Source organism: Prosopis cineraria, unplaced genomic scaffold (assembly GCF_029017545.1).
Source record: "Prosopis cineraria cultivar Desert tree isolate PC_DT_omini unplaced genomic scaffold, ASM2901754v1 PC2, whole genome shotgun sequence".
In the NCBI taxonomy this organism is placed as follows: domain Eukaryota; kingdom Viridiplantae; phylum Streptophyta; class Magnoliopsida; order Fabales; family Fabaceae; genus Prosopis; species Prosopis cineraria.
In genome coordinates this window covers 6,170,071-6,181,370 of record NW_026555333.1, presented here as the reverse complement: position 1 = coordinate 6,181,370, position 11,300 = coordinate 6,170,071, and the positions used below count along the sequence as shown (strand labels likewise).

At 32.4% G+C, this 11,300-nt stretch overlaps 2 protein-coding genes across 8 annotated transcripts; one reads left to right on the top strand and one right to left on the bottom strand.

Moving 5' to 3' along the window:
• The first annotated feature begins 2,851 nt into the window (after positions 1-2,851).
• On the top strand, positions 2,852-7,549 carry LOC129298971 (pentatricopeptide repeat-containing protein At5g25630). Of its 6 annotated transcripts, none has more exons than XM_054937444.1 (4): positions 2,852-3,052; positions 3,824-3,881; positions 5,168-5,721; positions 6,374-7,549. In XM_054937444.1, the coding sequence occupies exons 1-4, from the start codon at positions 2,867-2,869 to the stop codon at positions 7,259-7,261; spliced, it is 1,686 nt and encodes a 561-aa protein (XP_054793419.1). In that variant the 5' UTR covers positions 2,852-2,866; the 3' UTR covers positions 7,262-7,549. The 6 variants fall into 6 exon arrangements, with proteins under 6 accessions (XP_054793419.1, XP_054793410.1, XP_054793385.1 ...); XM_054937435.1 differs by having other exon boundaries at positions 2,852-3,079; XM_054937410.1 differs by having other exon boundaries at positions 2,913-3,052; positions 4,804-5,721.
• A 287-nt stretch (positions 7,550-7,836) lies between these two features.
• LOC129299036 (rhomboid-like protein 11, chloroplastic) lies at positions 7,837-10,266 on the bottom strand. 2 transcript variants are annotated; one of them, XM_054937490.1, is made up of 7 exons: positions 9,815-10,266; positions 9,249-9,373; positions 8,944-9,029; positions 8,733-8,773; positions 8,490-8,656; positions 8,306-8,408; positions 7,837-8,137 (listed from the first exon to the last, which is right to left on the bottom strand). In XM_054937490.1, exons 1-7 carry the CDS (start codon positions 10,008-10,010, stop codon positions 8,007-8,009), a joined length of 849 nt encoding a protein of 282 aa, XP_054793465.1. In that variant the 5' UTR covers positions 10,011-10,266; the 3' UTR covers positions 7,837-8,006. The 2 variants fall into 2 exon arrangements, with proteins under 2 accessions (XP_054793465.1, XP_054793459.1); XM_054937484.1 differs by having other exon boundaries at positions 8,346-8,408; positions 9,815-10,264.
• Positions 10,267-11,300: the final 1,034 nt, after the last annotated feature.

Here is an 11,300-nt window from a genome sequence, read left to right as displayed (position 1 = left end):
TTGACATTTGGGAGGCTGTAACTAAGACCAGTAATTTGGATTAAACCTAACGGATTAATCTAAATCCGTTAAAAAATTTAGAACTCAATTAAAAAAAAAAACATTTTTTAATATTCAAATTAACCTGGGCCCGACAAAATTTGAACCTAACCCAAAATAAAAATAATATTTTTAAAAAATATATAAAATATAATAAATATTAACTAACTTTTTAAATTTTATATTATTTTATAGTAAAATAATATATATTTAAGTATATTATGATAGTTATTTTAAAAAAAATTTAAAAAATTTATATTTTTTTATTTTTAATCAATAAAATATTTTAAAATATATTAATTTTTATATTTTAAGATTCAATTATTTTTTTAAAAAGTTTTAAATTCTATACATTATTTGAGCATGTATGAATTGTCGAATCTATTATTACTTATTAAATAAATATAATAAATAAAATAATATTTTTGAATAATTTTTGGATTATCATTTAATCCAAACTTGATTAAAAATTAAAAATAAATTAAAGTAAATACACATTGTATGTAAACATTAAGTAGTATAAAAAGTTAAAAGCAATTCAAAAAATTAGTATTTTACTCATAATAAAATATTTTTTATATAACTTAATAATAACTATTTTTTTATATTTTTAAAGGGAAAGAGTAAAGTTTATCCAAAATTTATTAAAAATTTAAAATAATTGGAGTAATAATTTTATGTTAGTGGTCTGAAATCAACTTAATTATAATTAAAATAATATAATTTAATTAAAATATATCAAATATTTATATATAATAATGATAAGAGTAATATTTAAATAATTAAAATATTAATTTACAAGTAAAAAAATATTCATAAATAATTATACATAATATAACAAAATAGTAATAAAGTTACTTAAGTAAAAAATTGATAAGTTGTTATTTTTTTATTTTTTAAATTTAAAATAATATTTAATACTTAATAAAATTATTTCAAAATGAAAATTGGTTTAAAAAAAGAAAAAATACTTTTAAAAATTTTTAGGTATTCAAGTTGGCCCGAATAAGCCTAAAACCTGAAGGTGTTAGAATCAAACTTGGTTATATAAATTTTTTATATAGGATGATATATTTTAAACTTGATTTGAATAAGTTTGGCTTAAATTGAGCCCACCTGTTCAAATTATCGACTCCATATAAACTGTAGCAAAAGAGAAATAAACAATTCTTTATTACCAAAAATACAAAAAAAATGACAGAAGCATTTGAAGCTTGTTTGAAACTCCTTTTATTTTATTATTATTATGAAAAATGAGATTTTGTAGACCATGGTTTAAAAATAAAAAAAATAAAATTATATATTTTTTGTATTTTTTATTTTTAAGGCAATAATCCTGAAATGCTTAAAAATATTTTTATTTTTTATTATCTAAAATAATATTTTATTTTTTAAATTATTTTTTAAAAATACATCTCTAAATATTTTTTTTGTTATTTTATTTCAGAGGATAGAAAACTATTTCATAATATGTTGCTAAACAAGCATATGGACCTTATTTGTCCTTCTCTATTTTCTTTAATTTTTTTATTGGAAATGCATGATAATATATAATAAAATTAAAATGCATTACAGCTTTGTTAAAAAATATAAGATATTTTTAAGGGGTTAAATATTAAAAGATATAAAATATTTTTAGTATTTTAAAGTATAATTAATGTGTGTTTTCTAAACGTTTTTATAATAAATAAATTACTTTATATTTATGTTAAAATGAAACGTCTTATTAAATAGAGGTCAATATGAAAATATGATATTAGTTTAAAAATAACTAACTATTTTAATGAAGAGTGAAGTTTAATTAAAAATATTTTATATTTTTCAGCAAAGAAAATATCACACAGTAGAAACAACAAAAACTGTGAATATATGCATACTCTATTCTTCATGTAGTGTTTTTAAAAGTTTATTTTCTTTCTAAATATAAGGAAGAGTGTCATGATATTTTTAAATAATTAAATAATTTTATTTTTATTTTAAAAAATAAAAGAGATATTAACTATGTACTCTGCTCACTATCATGTATCATGATATTAATTGTAATATTATTAAGAACAAAATTAAAAAAAATTATTGTCATTTTATATGATTTCAATCAAATAAGAAACTTTTACGGATAGTATAATCTAATGCCTGACTCTGCTTTTCATACAAGACAAGCACAATCAAGAAACAGTTACTGGACGTGAATTAATGGAAGTTGGCTTGTTCTTTTACTCTAATTTCATACTCCTTAATTAACACACACACACAAAGAGAGAGAATCCACTAAAAAATTCATTCAAATATCATTTTTTATTTGAAAATTTATTAATTACTATCTTTTCTATTAAAAAATATAAGATATTTGTAATTTCATTTGTCTTCAAATTAGTCTTATCTTTTTATCTTTATTCTTATTTAATGAGATATTTTTTTAGAATAAATATAAAATAAATTATTCAATAAGAATATTTTTTAAAAAATACAGCAATTATATTTTAAAGGATTAAAAATATAACATTCAACCCTTAAAACATGTCTTATATTTTCAAAGAAAGAAAGTAATTCTTATCACTGTTGAAGAAACTAAAGTAGATATCTAATTATCTTCTTGTTATTTATTTTCAACAATAAAAAATTAAATCATTCTTGTCTGTAATACTCAGTCTCAACACTGAACCAATTAGTCCACTAAAAATACCGAACCAATTAACAAGAGGCAGTAGTGACTAAGGATGGCCAAGGAAGGGGACCAACTAGAAACGGAAGGGACGTCCTGTCAGAAAGATCTACCTCACTCTCTTCTTCCTTATCCCATCCTCTCTTCCTGACCTATCGTTTTGTTATGGTCACACGTCTTCTTTTGTGGATAATATATTTCCGAGAAAAAAAAAAAAAAGAGTTCGGGCATCTTTCTCGGCACTATTTCAACTATGGTCTTCTCAATCCAAAATCCGACCCGTCTCATTGCCTCTCGTCTCTTCTCTCATCCTTCATTTCCTGTTACTACCTGCACATTCTGCCTCAGCAGGTGACAACGTTTCTGCTCAAGTGTTTTGTAGGGTCATTTTCTTTATCGCGGTTTCCATCCCGAGATTGTCTTTCTTTTTCACAGAATCCATCTCAATCTACGTTTACTCTCCATTGTGTTTTTTCTTTTACATCAAGATTCTGGTAGCATATTAAAAAAAAAAAGGCGTAATTCTTCGTCCTTCACAGATCCTACGCTAATACCGTCAGCACTCAGCAGTGCATAATAGTTTGCTTGTTGGTTATGGATTGTTCTTTAACTTTTTGGAAATTTATATGGATTTATTTTTACTTGAACTTTCAGTCTACAAATTTTAAATGACACCGTCATAGTGGCATTGCTCTGCTGCCCTATCATTTTTCGTCTGATTGTAAATTTTAGTGCTTTGTGCTTTCAAGGGAGATGAAGTTTATTAATTTCTATGCAGATTATGGTCATATAATTAAAGAAGTCAAAGACCAAACACCCTTTTGAGCTGCATCATTGAGTTGGTTAGGGACGTGTGTGTGTGTGTGTGTGAGCCAGCGACCGTATTCCCTATTCTTCAGTTTGCTCCAGTATGCTTCCCTTTGCAATGTTTGTTTATTTTGTCTCAAACTTGATGGTATAAACGTGTTTTACGCCTGTAAAATTCTGTGAGAACATGAAGATGAACATAAAATAAGTTTTGACCTTCTTGATAGTCAAAGCAGTTGATGTTGACTTAAGAGACTGAAGGAAAAATATTATAAATCCTGGAAATAATCGTTCTTTTTATGGAATATGTTACAGAAACTAAACAACAATCACCATCATGAAGAAAGGATGGGTTCAACCAGTGTCAGTCAAGGTATAAATATAACGGCTAATATTGCTGTTGCCAATCTACTGCTTCAAAGTTTTGGCTTTGTGCTGTATAGCTCAATTCCTCACTTTGTGAGATAAGACTTGTTGTTATTGCTATTGCTGTATAGCTCAATTGGATCTATATCTGAGAAACTCTAATGCTAAATTACTAAGTAGTATGAAGTATCCGCATGTCATGATTACTTATATATGATGTAAATAGCAATAGTAGGCACTAATCTTACCACAACATGTTCCTCGAGGGTACAACTATTGTCAACTTTCGAAAAACTTTGACGAGGCAAATTCCTGTGGGAAAAGTTTCTGCCATATGTTAATATAGCTCTTTAGCTTTTTATTAAATTGCTGGTAAGCCGCAGGTATATTTCCATTTTTGTGCCTGTCCATTTAGAGGTAGAAAATTTGCCCCGTGCTCCAGAAATATTCTATGGATATCAATCTAATTAGTCCAAGCATATTAGGCAAGATAATTTAAGACAGTATGAAAGTTCCTATTGTGAAGAAAAAGGAAATAAGAAGCCTAAAAATGTAAAGCCTCTAGTTTCTTCTTGGTGAATAGAAGCTATAGTTGTCTTAGCTGTCGCTAATTTCAGCAATGATTCAACTATTTTGAGAAAATGTTAGTTAACTGTAGTTATGATTGATTAGTAACATGCTAAATTATTTGCCATGTCAAAGGATTTTCCAATGCCCTGGCCCTCTGGTTTTCAGCGACCTTTGGACCTTGGTAGGGCAAAAAAAGTCAATCAACTGCTCTTTCTGTGTGTTAAAACAACTCAAGCTAAAATAACTTACATGTCTTTATAATGTTTATAAAATATGTCAGAATACTGCTTTACATGCAGCAGCTCAGATGAAGTCAGTACTGCTCAAAATTGATTACACGTTGGTATTTAATTTTATAGGGGAATCATCTTGACGACCACAAGAGTTCAGTGAACCATTTTACTAACGCTAAAGCTGCAGATTCAGAAAGTCAACCCATCTGCATTTACTGCATGGGAAAAAATAGTTGCCGTATTGTGCGCTCAAGAACAAAATTAATGAATATGCTGATAGATAGAAGAAAACCACAGGAAGCCAGTTCCATTTTTCAAAATCTGATTAAAGAAGGGCACCAACCATCTTTAGTAACATACACAACCCTGTTAAATGCCTTGACCATCCAAAAATGCTTCAAGTCCATACATTCCATTGTCTCACAGGTGGAAGAAAAAGGGATGAAGCCTGACTCTGTATTTTTTAATGCTCTCACAAATGCATTTGCAGAATCTGGGAACATGGAGGAAGCCATGGAAACATTTCAGAAGATGAAAGACAGTGGAATAATACCTACCATTAGCACTTACAACACATTGATCAAAGGGTATGGAATTGCTGGCAAGCCTGAAGAATCAATGAAGCTACTGGACGTGATCACAAGAGAGGGAAATGTGAAACCCAATCTCAAGACATATAATGTGCTCGTTAGAGCATGGTGTAAAAAGAACATGTCTGAGGCATGGAATGTGGTGTATAAAATGGCAGCATCAGGAATGCAGCCAGATACTGTTACTTTCAACACAATGGCTACGGCTTATGCTCAGAACGGACAGACAGCTAAGGCCGAAGCAATGATTTTAGAGATGCAGAATTATGGTGTGAGGCCTAATGAAAGAACTTACAGCATCATTATCAGCGGATACTGCAGGGAAGGTAAAATAAAGGAAGCTCTGAGGTTTGTGTACAGGATGAAGGAGCTGGGGCTGCAAGCAAACCTCGTTTTGTTCAATTCCCTAATAAATAGTTTTGTGGACATGATGGATAGAGATGGTGTCGATGAGGTAAGTTTAGACTTACGATTTTTTATCCTTTTATCTCAAAATGCCTATGGTTCTTATTTTGGAGGGTATACAGCATAGAATAGAATGAACAACGGACTATTCACCTTCTATTCTCTTGATATCCATTTTATAATTCATATTAGGGTAAAGCATGAAGCAACAGGAATGAAGATATAACAGCTAGCAACTGAGTATTTGAACATTGCAAAACACATCTCTCTGTGAAAGACCCGTCTTTTATTCGCCACTGGCAATAATTTTATTCATGTTTCCAATGTTGTATTCTGTCTCCATCATCTGAATTCCAGTCACACTGATTCTTGCTGAGGCAGTTTTGCAATTTTATGTTGCTATGATAATTTAAACTTCTGAAGGGCAATCGCCAATTTGGACTTGTTGCTTCACGCTTTGCAGAATTGATTTATAAATTGATTTCTTCTGTGCAATCATCTAACGCGTCTTTTGCTTCAAGATTAAAAGAAAAGAAAAGCAAAACACCGTTTGCTAGTTTTGATATCCGCAGCATGGTGGATCGCAGTCTCAGCACTTTAACTTATACAAGTCCATTTTGCCTTAATTTGTTTTTCTCACTCCCGTACATTACATGATTAGGTTTTTAACTCATGGTGAATAATCTATATTCTATTTACAGGTTTTACAGTTGATGGAAGAATTTCAGATCAAACCAGATGTGGTCACATATAGTACTATAATGAATGCTTGGAGCCAAGCTGGATTCTTGGAGAAATGTAAAGAAGTCTTCAATGACATGCTGAAATCTGGTGTAGAACCAGATGCACATGCTTACAGTATTCTTGCTAAAGCCTACGTGCGTGCCCAAGAACCAGAAAAGGCAGAAGAATTGCTAACTGCCATGATAGAATCAGGTGTATCCCCTAATGTTGTCATATTTACAACTGTCATAAGTGGATGGTGCAGTGCTGGCAGGATGGACTATGCTATCAGGATTTTCGACAAGATGTGTGGATATGGGATTTCTCCAAATTTGAAGACTTTTGAGACCCTCATTTCAGGATATGCTGAAGCAAAACAGCCGTGGAAAGCAGAAGGAATTCTCCAAATAATGAAAGAGTTTCATGTCCTTCCTAAGAAATATACAATCACACTTGTTGCAGAAGCTTGGTGTTATGCTGGATTAACAGAAGAGGCAAATAGGTTACTACGTACTGAAAAAAACAAGCCAATGACGCATTCAGTGGAGCAAGATGAAGAAATACCAGCTGAAACCTCTGAGAGAGTTTATCAAAAGCGCTATACCAGTGCCCTTTCCTCTGGTTTCTTACAGATACCAACTGTAGGTACCAGTGATCAAAGATGCTCAGCTTCAGCAGCCAGGAGAAGCCGATTGCTCTTGAGAGATGTTGATCTGGAAAGCTCGTTGCTCCCATCAAAATTCAAGCGTCTTTCTCAAACTTGTAGAGCCAGTGAAGGATTTTCGATTATGTGCCAGAGACAGTTTCAGGGGCAGCACGGCACATACCAACTTGCAAATTCATGCACAGCAGTTTTCTTGAACTGAAAAAAGAATAGCTGATGCAACGACATTGTAAATTCGACGGAACAAAATCAGTCATTCGAGGTAAATAGTCAGAACATCTTCACGCTGCTCACATTTTCTTGTAGCCAAAACATGCTTCTCATCTTGCGTGACTCCTGTACCCCGAGTGTTGGAGTGGGTTGGAGGTGGAAGAAGGCATCACTTTTCTGTAAAAGAACAATATTTTTGTTGTTGATGTGTACATTCGCTTGTATCCATAAGTCATAAAATCATTATCAATGGGGATTACTTGAGCTCAGGCTGCACAAATCTTCTTGAGAGAAGGTATGAATCGGATCTTGACAGGAATAAAGAAAGCTCTAGCTTGGTGTCTGCGTTCCAAGTGCCGCTCTTAATGATGTTTATAACAGTTTTGTATGCAACATTATTCTCCGCAATTGACTTGAAAAAAACAAAGCGACTTTATTTCCACTCCGCATAACACGCAGAGATGCGAACAAAAAGTGCTTACATAAATCTTCTTTCAAGCCCAATTTTGCCATTTCATCTTATTATTCCCCAAAAGCAAACGTTCATCACAAGACAATGCCTGCGCATGATAAATTTCTATTGTATATACTTTCTAAGAATGACAAATGAAGTGAGAGAACATGAGTCTTCTGATTTGAAATATTTGACTGATTAAATTAAAAACATTGCCTACGGAGTTCTTCCCGTTTTCTTAGGCAAAGTGGATACTTGGGCTGGAGGATCAGAGGGCACTTTGCTAAGAAGCAAGACCAAAAGCACGCCAACAAGAGCCCCAGAAAGATGTGCAATGTGATTGACACTTTGCATCAAGTAGCCTCCACGAAAGGTACCTGGTAATGCGGTTGAAGCTTGAGCCGCTTCCATAACCTGAGGCTCACCCAGAACAGATCTGTCAGAAATGGCACAGTCTACTCTACTGGTTCAAGCATTGCTCAGATGGCAACCAAAACATCTGGTTTAGTTTTATAAACAATTAAATAGGTGAAAAAATAATGCAAAGAATTAAGTATAAGTTGATATTTTAGTGAAAAATACTTCTGCATGGCAAGCACAAGCATTTGTTTCTCCTGCTCACCTTCTCCACCACAAACTGCCCCAATATAAGCACTTCAAGAATCTTTCTCCAATCCCATGAAATCTACGTCAAGTAAATCTGTTGTGACTTCAAAGCATCACTGAAAACTAAAGGGCAACCAACTTCACCATACTATTTTGGTACCTTTACAAGGACACTGATTGTAAATAATCCAAAAACTGCACCAGAAGCCCCAACAGAAACTGCACTTCGCGGTAGAACCAACCATGAAACAAGGTTTGATCCAACACCAGTGAGAATGTAAGAAAGCCACAAAGCAAAGTTCCCTTCCTCCTCTTCAACTAATTTACCTGTTTATGCTAAACGCTTGAGCACTTGTTCCATTTATGTCCCATTCATTGAGCACAAAAAAGAGTGATACCTTACCAAAAATGTACAAGAAGAAAAGGTTGCTAGAGAGATGATTCCTGAACAAGTTCACATGTTAAGGTAGTAGTTAGCCAGTAAAATGAGATAGAGTTCTTCATTTGCATTGGCTTGAGAGCAAAATAATTATTCTAGAAGTTCATATGTAAATAAATTTAAACAGAACTGAAATGCAACGCTTACATGGATACAGAAATCACATAGGACTCACCAATTAGCATGACAAAATGTAGCAGTGAGAAACTGATACCAAGCTGGCCGGTTATGGTACAAGTACAAAGCTTTAATGCTACGAACCTAGCAAAAATTTATATAAAGCTTTAATGTGATGCATCAGAAAAATTCCATGATAGGACCAAACCATGCTATACAGATTCAAGTTGCTTATTTAGTTTATGTAAATTCAATTAAGGCTGGTAAAAGTAGAATTCTTATCCTGTTTTTCAGAAAGACGTGTACTAGTGCAGTTGCGCAATCGCACCTACAAACATATCAAGAGTAAGGAAAATTGCATACCTGAAAGAAGTGATCTGCCACAAATATTCCAATATTAAGGAGTATGATCCAGAATATCCCGTTCACTCGTCTCTCCGGTTTCCTTCCGTCCCCAGATTTTCCAAGCTCCAGCTGTGAAATCATATCTAACCAAATCTATGTAAGGCTGCTAAAATGTTTCTATATTCGGATTCAACATTGGTCAGAAGCACAAACATGGTTGCAACAAGCGGGATTGCCACAGAAGAGAAACATCTAAAGCAAAATGCATCTAAAAATTCATTTCAGAGAGAACCCGGGATTCCGAATTCTTAATTCTCATCAGGCATGAGCAACGGTAGTTAATAGTGCATACTTCAAGTTTTGGAAACGCTTTGTGAAGTACGCATAGTTTTCAAACCAAAGACAAAAGCAATTACAAGATATGCAATTCACAATTAGCAGCTTTTACCATTGCACCCTAACTATATGTGAAAATGCTCGAGACAGCCATCCCCTCTCCCAACAAGTAAAAAGGCATTATTTGATAGGAAACAGAATGAAAACCATGATTGATGCAATACTATATATAAGAGGGTAAGGTATACCTGATCCGTTCATTTTGCATACAGTGCGGGATTGAAGCACGAACCGGGGATACAGAAGTAAAGTTCTACTAGGCAACATGAGGGATCTTCCAGAATAGGGTGTGAAGGTGGGGGGCTGAGAGAAGGAGGTCATGTGAGTGAGTTTGCAGGAGTGTAATTTGCAGGGATGAAGAACCTGGACTTGAAGTTGCGCCATTGTTTCTTTTCCCTGGCAATATTACAGAAATGAGAGCCCGGGAAAGGGAACGAAAAGGGGGGTGCTGTCTAGTACGGGGAGCTTATAGAACGTCAGTTGTTTCCTTAAACCTGCATATCGAGGATCGAACCCCCACCAGATTTTCGAATGCTCAAATTGCTTACAGCTTACTGGAACAAACCACTTACTTCAAGGTTCTCCCCGTCTCGTTCTTTCTCGTCTTCTTCTATGGTATCGACGAAAGCTTTTTATGATGTCCATGAGGAAAAAGTGTGTAAAATAGCTCATTTTTTAAAGACGGATTAATATCTTTCATTAGACACAAAGCATGTATATTTTGCAAGCAGTGTGACGTCTTTACTCTTTAGATGCCAATACTACATTCCAGTGGCTATTATTTCTATTTGTTTTAGTTGATATCTTTTGCTATTAGCTTAATTTAAATAAGCTAGACTATTTATGAATCATGAACATATTTTAACTCAAACATTATTGTTTTTCATGTATAAAGAAGAAGGTTCGGTTTTACTTAAACATTAATATAGGTTATTGTTTTTCAGATGATAGTTTGTTAGTTCATGAAATGAAAACTTCCTAATTGAACAAAGACCAAATACAACGAAATTTGTGTAGAATTTTTTTTTCAATAAAAAGCAAATTAGAATTTTAAAAAATTAAAAAATATTTGTTGTCACAAACCCAAAAAGTAGAAGCCTAATATCCTCCAATAACTATTTAAGATGGCGAGGAGAAATGAAACCCAAAATAAAATGTCTATGTAAAGGGCGAGGGATATAACATAATTTTTTTGTTTAAAAATATAAAATTTTTTTGAGGGATTGAATGTTAAAAAATATAAAGTATTTTTAATATCTAAACATGTAATTAATGTATTTTTTCAAAAATACCCTTAATAAATAAATTAATTTACATTTATTTTAAAGTAAAATATCATATTAAATAATGCTATATGTAGAAAGATGACATTAGTTGGAAGATAATTAACTAATTTTTAAAAATTGAGATTAAATTAAAAATATCTTATATTTTTTAATAAAAAAGTATATAAAAAAACACTAGATAGAACGAATATGCTCACACAATTGAGTGTCCTTTTATGACTTTAAATATAGTTTATTTATTGAAAAGCTGAAAGCAAAACAAGATTACCACTTTTATGTGGGTTTAATTTAATAAGTGGATTCAGGGTCAAATTTGTCCTTGAATTATGCACAAAAAGTCATAAATAACCCTAAACTCAACTATAAGTCATTTATATCCCTCAACCTC

Excerpts from the sequence above, each read along its gene's own strand:
- LOC129298971 (XM_054937410.1), top strand. The coding sequence starts at position 3,846 with ATGAAGAAAGGATGGGTTCAACCAGTGTCAGTCAAG. Across the intron at positions 3,882-4,803 it reads TTCAACCAGTGTCAGTCAAG|GGGAATCATCTTGACGACCA; the intron begins GTATAAATATAA and ends TTAATTTTATAG. Across the intron at positions 5,722-6,373 it reads ATAGAGATGGTGTCGATGAG|GTTTTACAGTTGATGGAAGA; the intron begins GTAAGTTTAGAC and ends TTCTATTTACAG.
- LOC129299036 (XM_054937484.1), bottom strand. The coding sequence starts at position 10,010 with ATGGCGCAACTTCAAGTCCAGGTTCTTCATCCCTGCAAATTACACTCC. Across the intron at positions 9,030-9,248 it reads TGGCAGATCACTTCTTTCAG|GTTCGTAGCATTAAAGCTTT; the intron begins GTATGCAATTTT and ends AATTTTTGCTAG. Across the intron at positions 8,409-8,489 it reads CAATCAGTGTCCTTGTAAAG|ATTTCATGGGATTGGAGAAA; the intron begins GTACCAAAATAG and ends TACTTGACGTAG.